General features: G+C 44.0%; 1 protein-coding gene across 1 annotated transcript in view; it reads right to left on the bottom strand.

The window, feature by feature from the left end:
* dlgap2a (discs, large (Drosophila) homolog-associated protein 2a) overlaps positions 1-22,316 on the bottom strand; it is a 118,792-nt gene that overhangs the window by 47,100 nt on the left and 49,376 nt on the right. Inside the window, exons 4-5 of the mRNA XM_078213757.1 lie at positions 18,773-18,992; positions 18,179-18,181 (exon numbers count right to left, since the gene is read on the bottom strand). Coding sequence (XP_078069883.1) covers positions 18,179-18,181; positions 18,773-18,992 — 223 coding nt within the window. The remainder of the gene's footprint in view (positions 1-18,178; positions 18,182-18,772; positions 18,993-22,316) is intronic.

Genomic DNA, 22,316 nt, shown 5'->3' with positions numbered 1-22,316 from the left:
TTTCAGAGCCATGAGGTCATGTTGCAGCTGTACAAAACTCTGGTGCGGCCGCACTTGGAGTATTGCGTTCTGGTCGCCGCATTATAGGAAAGTTGTGGAAGTGTTGGAAAGGGTGCAGAGGAGATTTACCAGGATGTTGCCTGGTATGGTGGGAAAATCATATGAGGAAAGGCTGAGGGGCTTGAGGTTGTTTTCGTTAGAGAGAAGGTGGTTAAGAGGTGACTTAATAGAGGCATACAAGATGATCATAGATAGGGTGGATAGTGAGAGCCTTTTTCCTCGGATGGTGTTGGCTAGCACGAGGGAACATAGCTTTAAATTGAGGGGTGAGAGATATAGGACGGATGTTAGAGGTAGGTTCTTTACTCAGAGAGTAGTAAGGGCGGGGAATGCCCTGCCTGCAGCAGTAGTGGACTCGTCAACATTAAGAGCATTCAAATGGTTATTGGATAAACATATGGATGATATTGGAATAGTGTAGATCAGAGGGGCTTCAGATTGGTTCCACTGGTCGGCGCAACATCGAGAGCCGAAGGGCCTGTACTGCGCTGTAATGTTCTATGTTCTATCTTTAGGATGACAAGTTGGACTGTAACCTCATCTTCCTTCTTTGATGAATGTTACAGATCTTTTGAAATTTCCGCATGACAGTTCATTTCAGTGTCCTGGCCACTATTCATCACTAGAACAGCTTATCTGTTCACTATCACTTTGGGGGCTGTGTGGTGGCACAGTGGTTGGTAAATATTTTCGGGATGCTATTTAAAAAAAAACTGGCACTTACTTGGACAGTGTCAGGGCACCAACCAAGTTTAGCTCTACACAAGGTTGTAATCACTCCCTCCCAACCCACTACCCCTAGAGCTCCAGGGCTGACCAGAGGCTAGCAGCCATCTGGTATCATCACTGGGCCTCAACCGGGATTTGCTACTGGATCCCTGGATATGGGTAAGTGGGGTGGGAAGGGTGTACGAAAGAGAGAGGGCTGTGCCAGCCAGCAAGGACTGAGAGGTGAACAGCAAGGGCAACAGGGGTGCCTTCCCAGGGGATCTATTCTCCTTGATAGCAGGTCCTCAATTGAACAAAAGCGCAGGAGAATGGCTCCTCACCACCCACTAGGCCACAGGCAAACCCGGTGGATGGCAGGGAGGTGCCTGGAAGTGTCTTAAGGGCCTCAATTGGCTCCAGGCAAGAGGGTGGCCAACCACCTTTCCTGCCCAAAGTTTGATCAGGAGGAGTCCACCTCTAAACTTGCCTCTAAGGGGGGAGCATGACATTCATAGAAACCCTACTGTGCAGAAGGAGGCCATTCGGTCCATTGAACCTGCACCAATAACAATCCCACCCAGGGCCTATCCCCGTAACCCCACATATTTACCCCACTAATCCCCCTAACACTAAGGGGCAATTTTAGCTTGGCCAATCCACCTAACCTACGCATCTTTAGACTGTGGGAGAAAACTGGAGCACCCTGGGGAAAGCCAGGCAGACACAGGGAGAATGCGCAAACTTCACACAGGCAGTCACCTAAGGCCAGAATTGAACCCTGGTTACTGGTGCTGTGGGGAGCACTGTGCCACCATTGATGTCCTGGGAAAAATGTAAGGTGGCCTCATTGTAATGCAATCATGGGACCAGATTTTTGTCTTTGAGGCGGAAATCGGAGAGGGGAATTTTCTTCACTTTGCAATCCTGCCTCTGTCTGGACAATGCCTGCCCGCCATATTTCCATCCAGAGGAGGCAGACCCAGGCTTAACTCAGATCTGCCAACTCCCAGAGCAGGCTAGAGGTGGTAAACAAATACCTCTAATGAGATGTCTACTCATGAGCACGCTAAGAGTTACACAACCAACCAATTTATCAGTCAGGTTCACAATGTGGTTTACTCATGCTGACTCGAAGCTACATTTACTCATATGCATGGCCTGTACTCTGCAGGCAAAAGGAATATGTCTAGGCACTGCACCGTTTTTTGAACTGAACTAAAGCTTGGGGGACAATAGTTCCCTGGTGCATTCTCCATTGCAACACTCCAACTAAAATCAATGTGCCAACCAATCAGCACCCGTTTATCAGTCAGTATAAATTGTTGCTCCCTTTGAAATTTGGCATTATTGCATCTGCCCTGGTGAGTACAAGATGAAAAGCTTTGACAGCATGGCTCTTTTTTCACCAGTAGTTAAACTATTTTAATGGATAATTTTCCTCATTACCTTTTGTAGAAGCTTACTTTGCATAAATTGTCTGTCACACTCCCTACATTATAATAGTGACTACACCTCAAATATACTACCACATTGGGTCTAAGGTACCTTACGTTTTAAACTTATTTATTAGTGTCACAAGTAGGCTTACATTAACACTGCAATGAAGTTACTGTGAAAATCCACTAGTCGCCAAACTCTGGTGCTTTGTTCGGGTACAATGAGGGAGAATTTATCATGCCCAATGAACCTAATCAGCATGTCCTTTGGACTGTGAGAGGAAACCACAGCACCTGGAGGAAACCCACACAGACACGAGGAGAACGTGCAAACTCCACACAGACAATGACCCAAGCCGGGAATTGAACCCGGGTCCCTGGCGATGTGAGGCAGCAGTGCTAACCACTCTGCTACCTTGGGACATACTGATATAGTGACAAGTGCTATATAAATGCAAGTCATTTTGTTTTCTCCTTCTAATATTGCACAAGTCTGTTAAGTACATAAGCAGTTATCTCTCGTCACTAAATCTGCCCTGCAGTGTTGGCAGCACAAATTTGGCAACAAGTTTTATATTACAGAATCCTACTGGCAGAAGCTGTGTGATATAAATGAGCTGTCATGCTGCCTAACTGAAGTGCTTTGAGCTGGAACACGTGAGATAAAATGGGAAACAATGAAAGGGGGGAAAAAAAATGTATATTGTAATTTTCTGATGATAGAGGTCGTTACAGGGTTGATTCCATGACCTGGCATTCACAGCAGGAAATGATGCTCGTGATTTCCTGAGATGCACTCCCCACATGCTCGGCTTCCTGCTGGGAGTGCCGAGTTGTGGAATGATATGAATTGTTATTATAATGAATGGTTTTCTTGCCAAGTTTAACAATCTCATTCCAGGTTGTAAACGTAATAGAGTGGAGATATTCTGCTGCACAGCTCCTGCTAAGCTTTGTTTTAAACAGAATAGTGATTGGAGTAACTGGTCATGCGCCAAAATCAACCACTATAACAACTCATTTTCAATATACAACCAATTAGAACCATAAATCTGAGATGATTTATGGTTCTAATTGGTTGTATATTGAAAATGAGTTGTTATAGTGGTTGATTTTGGTTCAACCTATGAAAGACAAATTTCACCTTTCGATCTATACGGGGACAATGAGCTGATAAGACAAATACACAGACTTTTGCTTTTTTATATCTTTTGCACTGTCACCCAGATTTTTGAATCAACTATAGGTGTTGATCTAATCACAAGAAGCAATGGCTTTTTCTTATGAATCAATGTATCTCTGTTTGGCATTGCCCATGAGGAGTGGACTGTTATCTCGCTTGACAGAAGTAAACTGATTGCATGCAGGAGCCATTAGAAGAGGCCAGCAATTAAAAATGAAGATCCACAATATTAAATATTAAAAAGCGGAGAAGGGAGACAAAGACACATTGGCTCTGGAGTGATAGCGGCTCCATTCATCAAGTTTGGGTCACCTGGTGCAAATGAGCAGCTTACCAAAGTAAATTTCCAAGAAGTAGTTGAGAGGTTGCAATGAATCTCTGCAGCAATTATGTTCACTCAGATGCTGAGAAAATAATTTATTGCATTCGGTCATTTGAATGAAGGGAATGTTAAAAAATCTTCATCAGTAAGCATTGTGCAGTACAAATGCCTCAACGGAGCTTAACTGAAGTTTTAACGTTAATTGATGTATTGTTATGTATTTTCAAGCTAGCAAGATCAGCCCTAACACTGTGCAGTGGTGCAGGTCGGATGAAATTATATTTTGTTCAACCATCTAGAGTAAGCCCAAGGGTATATATCGTTCGTAAAAAAAAATAACGGGGCAAAGAATATCATTTCATTTTTCTTCCAAAGGCTTTTTAATGTATTTTTTAACACGAGAATATGTTGAAAGATTGTTATGTAGAATTAAATGCCACAAAATATTTGCTGAAAAATCATTGAAAGGTCAAGTGGAATAATTGACAGAGATTGAGAGGACAAGAAGATTGTTAAAGGAATGGGTTTATCAAGATGGATTTCTTAGAATATAACTTCTGTGGTAGCTCGGGCACTCAAACAAATAATTGCAAGCCGTAGAATCTTGTGGTAGTTGGCAAAGTAAAATAAGTGACAAAGGCAGTGTTGAAGAAGGTGCAGATGTGGCTGGTCAACTTCAATTTTTCAGTGTTGTGCATAATGGACAAAATGAGATCGATCATACATTTCCACTACTTTCCTTTCCCTTCACAGGGAAGCATTGCTTAATCAGTGTCTGATCTGATATCACCCGTTTTAGATTATTTCCAAAACTTAAAATTATCCCCACTATTTTATGGTCGATGTGGTGCAAGATAATAGGATACCAGCCAGAGAGTTAATTTGACTCTGGAGCTTGAATGCCCACATTCATCAATATGCCGCCAGACCCTGGCACACATTCTTGACAATGACCACTAATTTCCTCGTCAAACTCCACAACACAGAGAGCAAGCTGCAGAAATTTCTTAACTGTTGCAAGAATACCTGCAACATAGAGGTGATGTTATGAATCATTGAAGACTCCCGTCACTCTCAAATGCATCATTTTCCAACTCCTTCCAAATCATCATTGCAATCATCTGCAGTGCCAGTTAACGCGCTGTTCAGAGATGTATTAAGAGGTGAGCTTCACATTGGTTAGCAATGAAAGCACTTTCATCTGCATTACCACTAGATATTAACAGGCGCAAGATGCATTAGGCTACCATCTCCCGTAGTGTTGCAATTTGTAAGGTCAAAAAAGCAGTCATTTTGCCAGCCAAGTCACCTCTCCTTTGGCACGGCCATTTGTTCCCCCTCACCTATCAATGTAAATGCACCCTCGAGCTCATTGACTACATTTTCTGGGATCGATGTAACTGCACTTATAGATTGCAGTGAAATGGATTCACAGCACTGATTTACTATGTAAAGTTCTAATAATTAGCATTATTCCAAACTAATTTATATGGGCTACAATATAGTTCATATAGGCTCTCCTTAAATATTTTAGCAATTAGAGGAAACCAATGTTAACAGGAGCACATGTATGCTATGCTCAAGAGGACATTTGACGTGTTGATATACAGAGCATCGCTGGCAAGTGCATTTTTACACAATTGCACCAGGAAGACTGTTTGCCTCTTACACAGCATACTCAATTTTCTATCTCTTTAAATTAACCATCACATTACACAAAATGTAACCAAAATTTGCTGACTGATTAAGACTTAATATCTTCAGCTGATTTGTCTGCTCCACACATGTGAAACATAAACATTGAAAATATATTACGAGAAGCAGATGTGATATTCTCCTCAAGTTGCCATTCATGCAAACACTTTGACAATGTTCTTTTAAATAAAACTAAATTGCGAGGCTAAAAGCATGCTACATGATGTAGCAAAAATCTTCCTTCGACATCAGTCATACGAACAGACGAACAAGGAGCAGGAGCAGGTCACTCAGCCCTTCAAGCCTACTCCACCATTCATTAAGATCATGGCTGATCTGACTGTAACCTCTGCATTCTCGTCAAAGTCTTATAATCTTTCACCTGCTGCTTATCAAGAATCGATCTACTTCTGCCTTAAAAATATCCAAAGACTCTGCTTTCATCACCATTTGAGGAAGAGAGCTCCAAAGACTCAACCCTCAGAGAGAACAAAATTCTCTTCATCTCTGTCCTAAATGGGCAACCCTTGTTTTTAAACAATGGCCCCAGTTCTAGATTCCTGACAAGAAGAAACATTTTCTCCACATTCTGTCAAGACACCTCAGGATTTTATGTTTCAATTAAGTTGCCAATTCCACTGGATACAAGCCTGTTCTTCCAACCTTTTTCATAAGACACCCACCTGTTCCAGGTATTTGTCTGGTAAACTTCCTCTGAACTGCTTCCAATGCATTTGCATCCTTCCTTAATAAGGAGACCAATACTGTATACAATACTCCAAATGTGGTCTTACCAATGTATAACTGAAGGGTATGCTCCTGACTTTTACATTCAATTCCCCTTGCAATAAGTGATAACATTCTATTGGCTTTCCTAATTACTTGCTGTACCTGCATACTAGCTTTTCTGATTCATGCACTAGGACACCCAAATCCTTTTACATCTCTCACCAGTCTATAAAATATTGCAATGGAAGGTGTGTGTTATGCTGGCAGTACACTAAATACTTCAGTTAAAAGTGAAAAGTTACTTATCTCAATAATATGTAACTATTCATAGAAGTCATACTCAAAACTTTAATGTATTTTTTATTTAATGTATTTACCCTAGAAGACAAATTGTGCAGTTCTATTCACAATCTCCAGTTGTATCTCCAGTACATTTATGACAGATTAGTTGGAAATTAGGCGCGGACCTGGATACACTACACCCTGCTCCTGTTATAACATTTCCAATGTTACTTTACTGAGGATGGAGCCTCTGTCCACTCCAAATAGGGCCCATGGCATTGATGGAAGTTGGTGGCTCAGGGTTGCCAGTTCAGGCCAGAGGATTTTGTGGCCTGGTCAGGGATACACCAGGAGCAGCATTGGTGACTAGGTGTTACACTGAGTAAGATTAGGGGTATTAATAGCCATGGGGAAGAAATGAATCTCACCATGCAATGTAGTTGAAGCACAAACCCCCAAAGGATAAAAGATTTATCTCTGCTTATCCTATCTTCATAGGTTGGGTGCCCTACAACTCCCTCCCCATTCAAACCCAGCTACCTCAGTTGAGGTTCCAGGTCTCCTTTGGGAGAAGCCAGATGCACCCTATATGTTACGAGCGTCCACCTGGTTTATTTAAATTAAGGACCCATCTAGTGACCAATGCAGTCCACCTGGACCAGCAGTTGGGTCTCAAGTGAGGGTATACATTGGAATCTGAACCAAAAACAGAAAATGTTGGAAAACCTCAGCATCTGAGGAGAAAGAACAGAGCAAATGTTTCAAGTCTGGATAACCCTTCGTCAGAGCCCTGCTGTTCTTGCAGCTCCATTATTTCTAATTTTCTTTTTTGAAAGGAAGGAATTTAGACATTATGGAATAAAAGCTCTTCTTTTGCATCAATGATGCACATTCTGAGTTCATGCTGCAAAATTACATGCTTCCAACCTTGTCGAATAGGAAGTTAAGAGATAGAATTTTACAATTGGCTCTGAGACCTGGAAATCAGATCCTAAAGTCGCACTTGTCGACAGTGGGGCTGGCTCAGTGATTTAACCACCAGCAGCTTCCTAATAAATGTCCAACAATGAGACACCCTCAGACAGCTGTGTACAATTAAAATTTGCAGGGCCCAAGTGTGAGAGGCCCTGAAGAATGGGGTCATTGAGGTGACTAATCTTTTCTGCAGCCCTACCTTTGTGCCATGGGGTCTCAGACTCTGATGCCCCCCCAGGCTGCCACAGGGAGACCATCACCACGTGAGCGAGGGGACATGTGAGACAGCCTCAGGATTGGCAAAGTGCTGGCGGCCTTGCATAATGGCCCTTAACTGGGGCATTAATTGTAAAAATCAGCTGTCTGCCTCTGTGGAGTGGGAAACGGATCCTCCTCACAGCCCGCAGCTGGTAAATACCCTGGTGGTGGGAGAGAACTGGGTTGCTGTCCTGGCACAGCTCCTCACTATTTTATTGGTACCCTCACTGGCTCCATTTCTACCATCTGAGGGCTGGCAGAATTCAGCCCAGAGCACCAGATAGGAAAATTACAAGCAATGTCAACAGAGATGTTGACTCCTGCTGTCAGCCTCAAGACCAGTAACTGCAGTGTGAATACCCTCTAAAAGCGCTGCACCTGACCTCGGAATGCTAGACGTGAAAGCTGGATGGCAGCAAAAGTCCCAGTTTCTAGCAACGTTAACCATTGTCTTGACGGGCACACAGATTCGCCAATGTGAGCTTTGGTGTCATTATAGGTACAAAGCCCAACAAACCAGAGGGTAAATGAGCTCATAATCATTTCTCTTCTATTATGTTGCTTCTGAGATTCAAATGTTTTATTTTGTAATGTTTCCATGAAACCACAATGCGAACCAAAGTCCTGGAACTCTCTAAGTCCTGAAAAGCTTTTCTGTCTAACAGTGTAACAGCCATGAAATGTCAGCGATTGAAGAAGTTACAATAGCAGATCATGTGCAACATCAGTACAGTATTTAACAGCTTTGCAATCTTATATTGTGTGCCAGCTTACTCTGTTCTTCAGCCTCTTAATAAGCATTTCCACTTTGTTAGCTGTGGGGTTCCTCAAAAAAGATCTGTTTTGGCTGCAAGAGCTACCTGTGCTATGAAAACAGTGTGTGTTATACGTCATTGTATCTCAGTTGGCATCCTTCTGCTCCTCCCAGCTTAATGTGCTGTATTATACCTAGTGACACTGAACTGTGTCATCATTTTAATACATTCAGCATAAGTATTTTGAATAAGTTTAAATGAATTTTGTCTCTTTCTGCTAAAACAAGTGCCAACTTTTCAACCAAGAAATTGATCAATTCAGGGTTAGTAGTTTCTGAATTGAGAATATTAAAAAATAATATTCACCACATCTACAGTAAGATACAGAAAAAGCATGGTGCGGTGTGTTGGTACTCACGTGGATTCAAGTTTTAGATCACAGATTTTAAACCTGTAAATCCCCATATCCAGCAATCACTTTTCAAACTCATAGCCAGACACCAAATTAAGCATGAGTAAAGTCAGTCTCACAATGAAAATTCACAGTAGTTTCACAGACTAAGCCAACAGAACTTAAGGTAGAGGTTGGTGATTATATGGAATAAACTACATTGAAGACACATTTAAGAAATTGAGGAAATGAGGAAGTAGCTTGACAAGGATTTGTGAAGTGAACGGTCAGAAAGACCATTGTTGGAAGATAAAGTAACCAAGAGATATCTTTTGATTATTTTTGAACTTGTTCTGTAGCCAGGATTGTTCTGTGGCCCCTTCAGTGCAGGACACCAACATCAGCTGAAGTAGTAAAGGAAGTAAATTCAAACAAGGGTTTATGAATGTGAAAGGTAGGAGAAGTCGTGTGCAATAACCCAGCAGGTAAATATCTTGTGCTGTGGTGCACAATGAATATTGATATTGGCACTAATGTCTGTGACAATACTGACAAATGATGTTTCTTTGTGTGGAGTTAATTCTCTCTCTTTTCTTGTTTTATTCCATTTCTACCTAACAGAATTATTTGTAGTTTTCCGTTTCAATCTGCATTTGCATGGTTGTCACATACTTGCCTTTGCCTACCTAGCTTACATCATTCCTTATTAATAGTATTCCCATCCTCCAAATGCGATATGTTCATGTTTGTTCACTTTAAATTCATGATTCTTCTTCAGTGCCTTCAAAACTACCATCTTACACAACCACTCAACGCTCAGCAATGCAGCTCTTTACCCCTGTATGAGCTGCCATGGAGATGTCAGCCTACTTGCCTAATGTCCAGTCTTGACAGAGCCAATTTTCCTCCAATTCATTATTGGAAAGGCTGAAGTCATTGTGTTTGGCCATTGCCATAAACTCTGTTCCCTTATCACAGATTCTGTCATTTTCTTGGCCACTTATATGCTCACCTCTCCTTCAAACCTATCTTTTTTACCAAACTTTTCTTTATCTCTTTTAATATCTCCTTCTTTGGTTCAGTGTCAAGGGTTGCGCTCCTGTGAAGGATGCTTTCCTACACTACATGTGCTATATAATGCAAGTTGTTGTTATTGTTGTTACTTCCCCCCCAGTGTCTCCTATTCTAATCTATGACCTGCCCAACCTGGTTCCAGTTTCATTTTCACCCCCTTTTTCCTGTCTGATTAGGGAAACGACACAGAACCACATCACTAACACCCAGAGACAGAAATAAATCACGCCACGATTTGACAGACGGAGACAGAGAGAGAATAAAGCACTGAGCTAGCGCTCAGTGCTGGTGTACCAATATGCTGCGGAGTGTTAGGACGTGTTGCCATGCCTGAAACTCCCCACGCGCTGAATTCCCGATTTCTCGGCGAGGAATACTGCATGCCGTAGAGGGGAAATGCTAAATAAAGGGGAAAAAAGTCATTTTTTTAACAAGGGGATCAAATTAAATAAAACACAATGCAGGAAGTCATCGAATTAAAGAACATAAAGTTCACATTTCTGAAATTGAGAAGATAATCTGGCAGAATTAATTCATATCCTTCTATGCGTTCCTTCAATTTAATATTGATTGTTGTTTCACAGCCTATTCTGTATTGTGTTCTTTGACCTGACAACATGTATCATCTTGTGGTTTAACTGTTCATCAGCAACTTTCCCACCCAGCCAATCTATCTAATTAGTACCCATGCGAAACAAGCTATCGATTTCGCTGGCCAATGTTTTCAGGTTGGATCGTTCTAAATAGCTTATTCTAACTGATTGAAAACAAAAAATGTTTCCCTTCAAACATTGGAACTGGATATTTTGCTGGTTAACTCATTCTGTTAACTTAGGAATGCTTTCCTCTCTCTGGCCTGCTGTCATCAATTAATATTTACAAAAAATACATTGCTAGGCAGCAGCTAAGGCATTGCTTGGAAGTTGACTAAACACAGGAATGAGAGGGCTGAAATTGGTCTATGCCAACAGTATGAAATGGGTAGTAGATTTTTTTTAACAAAGCCTGATCTTTTCTTTACTGAACTTCATGTAACTACAGTTCAAACCTCTTTTTTGGAGACTCATTCCCAAGTCACATTGTCACCTTGGCTTGAAATTAAAAATTAAAATATTTTCCAAGCCAATGAACAAATAAAAACTGGTGCGTTGAAAGATCAGCTGCCATTTTCCGATGAGCAACTTTTGCGGTGCTGGCGTGGAGCATTCTCTCACACTTTTACCGCTATTCCACTGTCTCTCCCAGCAGATCGACCTCCTTTGGGCATTCCCACATGCAGAATGTTATGCAGGTGAGTATACTATTTGTTGGTTATAACATTTTACAGTTCCTTAGTAAATTAAAAAAATCAAAAGCTTTTAAAATGTGCCTTTCAGTCTCTTGCACTCTTAAAGACCAACTTGATTTTGTGAATCTCCTCAAAGGTCTACAAAGCGGCCCAATTAGTAGAAGCTTCCAAGGATGATTAATTTAATCTGTGGTCATGACCATTTTGGACAGCCCACTGGCCCAGTTCCTTGGTGTGGAGATGCCGGCGTTGGACTGGGGTAAACACAGTAAGAAGTCTCACAACACCGGGTTAAAGTCCAACAGGTTTATTTGGTAGCAAAAGCCACTAGCTTTCGGAGCGCTGCCCCTTCATCAGGTGACTTTAACCAGTTCCTTGGCACAGCATTGCATCATGACAACTGCTCTCTGCAGGTGAACTAGGAACTTAAGAATATGGGGATAGTTTCCACTTTAAGTGTGATTGACCATTTGGGTGCAAACTGAGCCTAAATTCGCACCATTTTTGAGAAGTGCTTTTTTTTCTCCCACATTTCTGCTCAAACTCATTTATATGGCACCAAAAACAAATGTTGCCATGAACCATCCAATATGAAAAATAATCCAGACCAGTGCTCTTATTTTCCAGTTTGTACTGGTGCTGCATTTTAGGGCATACAAGAGCAGTTCGGACCAGGGCAAGGCAACGGCCTAGTGGTATAATCGCTAGACTATTAATCCAGAAACTCAGCTAATATTCTGGGGACCTGGGTTCAAATCCCACCATGACAGATGGTGGAATTTGAACACAATAAAAAAAATCTGGAAATAAGAATCTACTGATGACCATGAAACCATTGTCGATTGTCAGAAAAACCCATCGGGTTCACTAATGTCCCTTAGGGAAGGAAATCTGCCGTCCTTACCTGGTCTGGCCTACATGTGACTCCAGAGTTACAGCAATGTGGTTGACTTTCAACTGCCCTCGAGCAACTAGATGGGCAATAAACGCTGGCCAGCCAATGACGGCCATGACTCACAAATAAATAAAAGATTTCCCCATTTTTACTATTTCTTTTGTTCTGGGCACAGTTTTTTTAAAACTTAAAAATAGAATTATCTTTAAAAATATTCCTTGATATACTTAAGAATGATAACTTTGTCCAGTTTGATTAATATAGCTGAAAATGGGTATATCTCATGTTCAGTCACAACACCAATCCACCAACTTGATTTGAAATGACTGACAATGGCTTTTAAAAACTATACTGGACATTTGCTAGTTACACTGGTGTACAGCAGTCAGTTTCTCAGAAAATTAAACAAAAATCAAAAGCTTTTAACATGTGCCCATTAAGTGCCCCAAAGAACCAGCTTATATGTTACGAGCCTCCTGGAGTGGGGAGGCTTGCAAGCAGACACAATTAGTGGAAACTTCCAATGGTGATTAATTCGATCTGCGGTTCTGGCTAGGTTTATGAGCTGACTTAGAACCATAGAAAGGAGGAGACCATTCAGCCCATCTTGTCTATGCCAGCCCCAGGACACACAGTCACCCTTGCTAATCCCACCTTCCTGCACCCGGCCCACAGCCCAACGGGCTTCTAGCACAATATTTTTTGAGACTAGCGCAGAAGATCGTGGAAACTCAATTTGTGCTGAATGCAATTTGTGTTTCAACTTCTGAAATCTCCGAAACAAACTGGTTTTTGGTTTTGAGCAAATTATGTCAACACAAACAGCGCAACCAAGTGAAAACTCTACTGCATAGGAACTGCTGAAACCTTCAAGAGCAGAAAACATTGTGTTTGCAGAAGTTAACCATGTCATCAAGTGAGCTAATTGTCTTAATTGCCAACAGTGATTGTAATCTGCAGAAAACAATGGCATTGATTCTCGCATCTATAGTCTGTGCCACAGGAATTTGATTATTCCTACTACAAACTGAATGTATTTCAACCTGGCTGTATTTAAGAATAATATCGGGTCATTTCCCTGACCATTTAAGATAGAAATCAGATTTTGGTTTACAATGTTAAATGATGTCTGTCATCCACTTCAGCTTTGGATGGTCAGATAGAAGCAGATTGCAAGTGAATTCACGTTTTAAAATTGTTTTGCCTCTTCCCTACGCTATTCACATAATGGTCCAGCAGCTTATAATGCTGTAACTTCTGATTCATTTTGTTTTATTCTGACAATTTTAGAGGATGAAACAATAATGAAAGTAATAAAGCAGCAGGTTTAATTTATGGCATGAAACGGTTTCTGAGAAGACGAAGTGAACACCAAGCATGAAATGGAGTCAGCTGCTTACTTCAAAATCGTAACTCCCACAGTTGCGTGGACCTGCAGAGTTTCACTGGCTGTCTTGTCTGGAGACAATACACATCTTTTTAGCCTGTCTTGGTGCTCTCTCCACTCCCATTGTTTTGTTTCTTAAAGACTGGATTAGTTGTAAGTATTCGCATTCCAACCATTATTCATGTAAATTGAGTCTGTGTCTTTATAAGTTCTGTTTGTGAACAGAATTCCCACTCACCTGAAGAAGGGGCTTAGAGCCTCGAAAGCTTGTGTGGCTTTTGCTACCAAATAAACCTGTTGGACTTTAACCTGGTGTTGTTAAACTTTTTTACTTCAAAATCTGCAGGGTTCTCCAATTCCGAAAAAAACCCACTTTGTCTAACGATTGGTTCCCCCAACAAACAGATCTAAGGAACGATCGGGGGACTTTGTCAAGTAGACTGTGTTGTTTTCAGCTTGTCACATTTGTCAATTTAGTTCTCAATGCTCACCAGTCAACCTCATCAATAAAACCTGGTACTTCAGTGATAAGTAGAAAAGAAATCGAAACCACACATCTATTTTCACAAAGGTTCACACTGATCTATTTCAGGGATAATAAAAAAAAGGGCAAAAACTGGATCATAACACGATGAGTAAATAACCCAGTATTTCACTGTAAAACAGCTGTATTCTGTTAGGTACGCGAGTGATGAACTGCTACCTGTTTACATCATGCTGTTTGCAAGGATCACAACAAGCTGCAATTATTAGAAAGGTCACCAGCCTGAAATGTTGGCCTGGGGTTTGATGTGTTGACAGATGGGAGCTGGGGAGGGGGGTGGGGGGGTCGGGGGGGGAATGGGTCGGGTCGTGGGGCATGGGTCGGGTCGGGGGGGGATGGGTCGGGTCGGGGGGGGGATGGGTCGGGTCGGGGGGGATGGGTCGGGTCGTGGGGCATGGGTCGGGTCGGGGGGGGATGGGTCGGGTCGGGGGGGGGATGGGTCGGGTCGGGGGGGGATGGGTCGGTTTGTGGGGGGATGGGTCGGGTCGGGGGGGGGGATGGGTCGGGTCGGGGGGGAGGATGGGTCGGGTCGGGGGGGGATGGGTCGGGTTGGGGAGGTCGGGTCGGGTCGGGGGGGGGATGGGTCGGGTCGGGGGGGGATGGGTCGGTCGGGTCGTGGGGGGATGGGTCGGGTCGGGGTGGGATGGGATGGGTCGGGGTGGGATGGGGTGGGATGGGTCGGGTCGGGTCGGGGGGGGGGATGGGTCGGGCTGGGGGGGATGGGTCAGGTTGGAGAGGTCGGGTCGGGTCGGGGGGGGATGGGTCGGGTCGGGGGGGGATGGGTCGGGTTGAGGGGGATGGGTCAGGTTAAGGGGGATGGGTCAGGTTAAGGGGGATGGGTCGGATTAGGGGGGATGGGTCGGATTGGGTGGGTTGGGTCGGGGGGGTTGGGTTGGGGGGGATGGGTCGGGTTGGTGGGGGATGGGTCGGGTTGGTGGGGGATGGGTCGGGTCGGGGGGGGATGGGTCGGGTTGAGGGGGATGGGTCAGGTTAAGGGGGATGGGTCAGGTTAAGGGGGATGGGTCGGATTGGGGGGGATGGGTCGGATTGGGTGGGTTGGGTCGGGGGGGATGGGTCGGGTTGGTGGGGGATGGGTCGGGTTGGTGGGGGATGGGTCGGGTTGGGAGGGATGGGTCGGGTTGGGGGGATGGGTCGGGTTGGGGAGGATGGGTCGGGTTGGGGGGGATGGGTCGGGTTGGGGGGGATGGGTCGGGTTGGGGGGGATTGGTCGGGTTGGGGGGGATGGGTCGGGTTGGGGAGGATGGGTCGGGTTGGGGAGGATGGGTCAGGTGGGTGGGTTGGGGGCACTCAGGTTAGGTTCGGGGGCTCGGTTGGGGGAGCTCGGGTTGGGTTGGGGGGGGTCGGGTAGGAGGGGGGGCGTCGGTACTGTATTAGTGCAGGGAAGCTAGAAATATGTTAATTGCGCCTGTCAGTGAATTTTTAATGCAGCTACATCATTATTGTTTGATTCCAGGTTTCCTATCCAATTAGCATCAGAAGGTCTCAACTTCCATATTTCAAGGAACACTCCAAACATGCAAGTTGAAGCAATCGAAGCTTAGTAGTTGAGAGAAAGAAATGTTGCTATGGAAGATAGATGGTCAAAGTCTGCATCCCACTCCATGGATACCCCTCTTGGTGTGCTGCTGGGGGCTGTGAAGACCGAGAAGGAGGTACTGTTCTCTAGCAACTGGAGAAAGAAACCCAGTGGAGAAATCAAGATGATGGAGTTTGCTGAGGAGGTCTGCAGCAGGAGCACGCTGCTAGGTGGCTGGATCTAATGCAAGAAGCACTTCAATGACCAAAGCAGGCAGGAATGAGGAGAGCAACGGCACGTTCACCTATATCCTCACATCATCCCAACCCCCTTCAAACGCCCTCCCAAGCTCACTCCAGCATCTCAGAATCTGAAGATATCTCCAGCGTATCACTCCTCACACCCACTTAGCAGGTACAACCATCCTTTTCTGTCGAGACACTTCCACAATCTCCATCTATCCTTCCACCGCTGACACTCACACTAACATTATGCCCCTCCATCATTGTCACTCTCAACAAATGGTTTCCATCGATCAGGGAACAAAATCCTTTTCTCTCCTTCATATATTTCTTCTTTCCCTCTTTGCAGGATAGTGTCGCTGGAGCACCAGGAGAGACAGAATACTGGAGTTGCCCCTCCAACCATCTTGAAATTAGCAGCTGCAGAGGAGGAGGCACAGCAGACCAATGGTGTCTCAAGAAGCCTGGTAATCAGAGGTGGGGAGATTTGGAGAGCTCCAACTATCTGATGACAGAATCAAATATTAGCCAGCTAGATGGCATACAATACTCAGCAGTCATGTTAGCTTGCTGTCATTTCATCATGACAACTTCCAACATTCTGGCCTTGCCAACACTCATTCAAATCTTTTAAAGTCCCACAAGGTTCTCACGTGTCCAGTAGGGGTTGCTTGACGTTGCTGAGATGATGAGGGTGTACCATCACAGGACCTAGGTAATACATGCACCAACTCAGACAATAGTACTCCAGTGGAACCAGTTACAGAGAGAGTTGGGTTTTCATTTGGTGTCTCGCACATTACATGGGAGAAGGAGCAGATGGTAGAGTCAATGACAGTAGTGGACAGTCCGCATTAGGAGCACACACGACTCTCCGAGTTCCATTCATCTGGATGTAGATGCTGTAACTGAGGGCACTCTATGAAGAGCAGAGTCATCGAGCAACAGCAGAGATTGTGCAATGTCCTGGCACATAAAGAGATTGGCAGAATCTACCTCCAACATGACTGGCACCTTGTCGCAGGCCAGTGCAATGATAATCCTCTTCCACATTTGTATTCAAATGACTGAAAAGACCATGGAGTCATAGAGTTTTACAGCACAAAAAAGGACCTTCAGCCCACTGTGTCTGTGCCAGCCATCAAACAACTATCTATTCTAATCCCTTTCATGTTTCAAGAAACTCATCTTCAACAGGTAAATGGCTTGTTCCATGATGCATCCGGTGATAACGTGGAATTTATTGTAGCACCAGTATGCCTCACACAACAGCTTTCAGAGAGGTGCCATCAGTCATATTTTGAATGGGTATCTCCTGTCTCCAGCCAGCCAGTAACTCTGATTCCAGGTGCAAAGATGGCTGGGAAGGTGCACTGCTGCAGGGTGAATGCATCATGGCAGCTGCCCAGGAATTCTAAGTATACTTGCATTCAGATCTTTACGTGGTTGGACACCAGCTGCACATTGATAGAGTTGATGAACACTCTGGGGGTATCTTATGGGTGAGTTATCTGCCATATTTGTGCAGTCAATGAGTGATGAGCATTCACTCATTCTGATTGACATCATCACAGGTTGATATAATTGTAGCCCAAAGTCAGTTTCTCTTCAACTTTTCCAAAGCTGAGGAGGAAACATCCTGGTATATGGAGTACAGTGAAGCTTGCTATATTTACCTGGATTCCGGGTAATAAGAAAATAACTCGGATATAGGGAGCAAAAGATCAGTTGCAAGAGAGGACTAGAATGGAGTACAAAAACCTCAAACAATAAAATTATCTATTTATGTAATTATAGTTATTAGTTGGCACAGAGTGCAGTTATGAACACAAGAGGTAAGGATTTCAATAAATAGGAAAGTTCTAGTTGTTAGCTCAATATATTACTGCAGGTGAACAAAGTAATCTTTTAATATACAAACTGAAAAAGCTGGAAATACTCAGCCGGTCTGGCAGGATCCGAGCAGAGAGAAACAGAGTCAATAGGTGGGATTTTCCAGCCGCACTCACCCCAAGGCCGGAAAATCAGAGGTCAACGGATCTTTGCATGGTCCTATCCCGCCCTATATGATTCCATGGTGGGCAGGAGGGAAAAATTCCACCCAATGTTTCAGGCTGATGACTTTTCATCGGAAAACTGACCAACCAGAAACGGTTCGGGAATGCAAGGGTTTTTATTCAGATTTCCCAGTTTAACAAAGACCTGGACCTAAAGGAAATCTCCCAAAATTTGTGCTACGTACAATTTCTTGGGTCATCATATGCTAAAAATGTTAGCAAGAAAGTTAGCTAAACATAGAACAGAAAGAAGAACCAGTGTGGTCAAGTTTCTTAATCACAGCTATCATAGAAAATAGGTGAATACATTCCGAAAGGCGCAATTCCGGATATTATCTGTTTCAGAATTAAACCGCAGACCTGCTCAGAAGGAGGAGGAGTTAGGTCTCTAGTTCGAACCTTCACTGGTGTTGGGTGTGCCCTCCTGCTAAAGACACTGGAAATGCCACTCGAAGCCAGCTGGCTGGCAGGGTTGGTGCAGGATTCCCCCATCTCCCTTCGCAAAAAATAACTTAACTGCTTTTTTCCCTGCTTACAAAGGGAGCTGTTTTAAATTTTTTTTAAATTCTGCCCTTCCCTAAATCGGGTGCGAAGGGGCCTTCCAGGCATTTCCCACCTCCAGCCTGAACCAGCAGGTGGGACCCAGGTCTATAGGGTCGATGCAAGGTGACATTAGAATGCCCACAATTCAAACTCAATCTCGAACTGGGGCACACAAACTGCCAACTTAGGGATGGATATTCCTTGTCCCCTGACATCAATGGCCTTGCAGAGGTCGGTAGAGGCTCTGTTCCCAGACCATACATAAAACTCTGTCTTAAGATTGGACCTAGCATAAATGTATCTTAGCCGGGTGGTCTTGCTGCCGGATGTGTTCTGGAATGACCAAGATCTTCCCTTCTAAAACGAGGGAACAAATCAGGTGCAACAGAAGTGAAAGATGATTTGAGTTACCTGTCGTGGATCTGATGGAGGAGGCCATTATTGCAGACGACATCGCAGGGATGCAGTCATCATCCTGTGAGTAGCCAGCTTGAATGGCACGCAGGTAACTGTGACTTCGTGTGCGGAAGCAGCCAGGAAGATCCAAGGCATCCACTGCCTGTGATTCAATTTCTCCGAAAACAGACTCGCAAACTGATTCAAACTGCCCGTTGACCTCTGCTTCACTGACCTGAGGAACAAAATCAATGATTAAATAGAAGCCATCAATTCAAAGCCTCTTCTCCTTGCTTTGGAAATATACAAGGTGGACATCAGGACCACTATTACCCCAGTTAAATACCTGCCTTGGTTCAATGAAAGCTGTGCTGTCTCCAAGTACATTAAATGGATTTTAATAGATACTTGACATCAGAGTGAATTTTACCATCCCGCCTGCCACGGGAGTTGGAGCGGGTGAGGGACAGACCATGGAAAGGTCCCTTGATCTCGGGCGGGATTTTCTGATTTTGGGACGAGCAAGGCCAGAAAATCCCGCCCGTGTTGGAAATTGTGTCAAAAAGAAAGTTTGCTGAGCTTCTGTCCCCTTTAGTGCCATCTTAAAGCTCAGCACATTTGAGGATAATTAAGTTACGGATAAGTTTATTTTCCACCTTTAAACAGAAGGCAAAGAGAAAATTGCTTTATCAATGTGCTTATTTACTTCCACAGCAGCAGTGGACATCTTTGAGTCCCTGTAATTAAGTGTTGCTAGGGCTGGGAAGGTGGTCCAGTGGAGTTCTGAAATTTCCAGGTTGAGTCTGCTCTGCAATTGACAGAATTGTTTAACAGACAAAAAGCAATACAAACAGTATGTCCACTTTCTAAATTAAACTCTGGGAAGTACTGATACTGCAACAAGATGCTACAAGTGAAACTCCTCCCTCTACCCAGTTGTATCAGAAACAGAACAGGCGTCTGCTCAAGTTATACTAAGCGTGGGATTTTCCCGCTCTCCCTGATATGTTTTCTGGCATCAGAGGCAGCTTATTATTGGCCGCTGGTGAGATCTTCCAGTCCCACCAATGTCTATGGCGTTTTGCGTGGCTCGCCTGTCCCACCGCCGAGGAACCCACTGCAAGGAATCATCTCTGGTGGGACTGGAAAATCCCACTGATGGGAAGGGCTGGAAAATCCCACTCTAAGCAGTAGGGGGTGGCACAGTGGTTATAGCACTGCTGCCTCACAGCGCCAGGTACCGGGTTTGATTCCCGGCCTCGGGTCACTGTCTGTTTGGAGTTTGCACGTTCTCCCTGTATCTGCGTGGATTTCCTTTGGGTGCTCCGGTTTCCTCCCACGGTCTGAAAAACATGCTGGTTAGGTGCACTGATCTGAACAGGCACCGAAGTGTGGCGACTAGGGGAATTTCACAACAACTTCATTGCGGTGTTAATGTCATCCTTACTTGTGACTAATAAATAAACTTTAAACTTTTTTGACCCTGGCATTAGAATTAGTTTTCTCTCCAGTGTGGACATTGGGAACTTCTGTTCTACCTCACATCTCTGTCCCCAAAGCCTCCTCAGGCATTTCAGAGCTCTTATTGCTAACATGCTAATGAACATTAAACAACTTTAAATTAAAGATTTAACTTCCTAGTGGCCCCAAAGTGTGAGTGCTAATTCAATTTCAATCAAGATGATTACCAAACATGCGACTGTTGCAGTTAATTTGTTGCCACAAGACACTTGGGCATTACTGATTGATGAAGCAATGGAAATAGAGGATGTGGGAATTTCTGTTAAAATTTGAGAAAACTAACTGCCTCATTAGTAAGACGCTGAATATGTGACAAACGTCCACATGTGATTTCAAGCCTCAAACCATGAGTTGTATTATCTGTTCTTGCCAGCCCCGAGACCGTAAATTCCTGCCCGAAGTCAATAGACCTTTAAATGGTCCACCAAACTTTCCATCCCACCTCCGACGATTCCCGTGGCGAGTGGAACTGTAACATTTACCTGCATGTTTGAGAAGGTGGAGTGGGTAAAGGGGTGCGGTGACATTGGAAACCTGGACAGAAAAGCCCGTTGTTAACTTTTTCCAGTTTTACAAAGAAAAGATTTTTAGCTCCTTTATACAAACACAGGGTAAAATGTTCCACCACATGTATGTCTACAAGTGCATGCACATTCTGACATGCTGAGAGGTGCAGCACAAACTTGGTTTTATTTTGATATGGTTGGCTTAACCTAATCAAGTCAAAGATGCTTCATTAGATTTAAAGTTACTGCATTTGGATTCAAAGTTCCTTCTTCCACAGCAAGATGAAAATTTGGATGTTTTATTCTGATACTTAATTAGTGAAGGGAAAAGGAATTTCAGTAGTTTAAGACAGTACCACTTAAGTTCAATGGGAATTGATCCAATTGGAATCAATAAAATGATGTGGCACAGATGGAGGTCATTTGGCCCATTGTACCTACGCTGGCATTCCAATCAACCTGACCTCCTCCCTGCCCCTGCCCTGCCCCCGCCCCCAACCCCCGCCCCCAACCCCCGCCCCCAACCCCCGCCCCCAACCCCCGCTCTTTCCTGCAACCCTGTCATTTTATTTTCTCCTTTCACATGTTTATCCAATTATCTTTCCTTAATCTGGCTGAACTACTCCTTCAGGCAGTAATTTCAACTCCTATTTGTCTATGCACTTCAGCATTGGTTGCTAACAATTATTATCTAAATGGAAAGAAATTACAACATGCTACTGTGCAAAGGGACCTGGGGGTCCTTGTGCATGAGACGCAAAAACACAGTCTGCAAGTGCAACAGGTGATCAAGAAGGCAAATGGGATGTTGGCCTTTATCGCAAGGGGGATAGAATATAAAAGCAGAGATGTCTTGCTGCATCTGTACAGGGCATTGGTGAGGCCGCAGCTGGAATACTGTGTGCAGTATTGGTCCCCTTATTTATGGAAGGATATACTGGCCTTGGAGGGAGTGCAGAGAAGGTTCACCAGGTTGATACCAGAGATGAGGGGTGTTGATTATGAGACTGAGCAGATTGGGTTTGTACTCGTTGGAATTTAGAAGGCTGAGGGGGGATCTTATAGAGACCTATAAGATAATGAAGGGGCTAGATAGGGTAGAGGTGGAGAGATTCTTTCCACTTAGAAAGGAAGCTAGAACTAGAGGGCACAGCCTCAAAATAAAGGGGGGTCGGTTTAGGACAGAGTTGAGGAGGAACTTCTTCTCTCAGAGGGTGGTGAATCTCTGGAATTCTCTGCCCACTGAAGTGGTGGAGGCTACCTCGTTGAATATGTTTAAATCACGGATAGATGGATTCCTGATCGGTAAGGGAATTAGGGGTTATAGGGATCAGGCGGGTAAGTGGAACTGATCCACTTCAGATCAGCTATGATCTTATTGAATGGCGGGGCAGGCTCGAGGGGCTAGATGGCCTACTCCTACTCCTATTTCTTATGTTCTTATGTTCTAACCTCCTCATTGCTTAATGCCTTTCTAAGTTTTGTATAATCTACAAACTTTGATACGATGCTCTGTATATTGTTAAGCCTCT

Source organism: Mustelus asterias, chromosome 5 (genome assembly GCF_964213995.1).
Source record: "Mustelus asterias chromosome 5, sMusAst1.hap1.1, whole genome shotgun sequence".
NCBI classification, from domain to species: domain Eukaryota; kingdom Metazoa; phylum Chordata; class Chondrichthyes; order Carcharhiniformes; family Triakidae; genus Mustelus; species Mustelus asterias.
The sequence above is the reverse complement of the archived record's forward strand: the minus strand, read 5'-3'. Positions and strand labels throughout refer to the sequence as shown.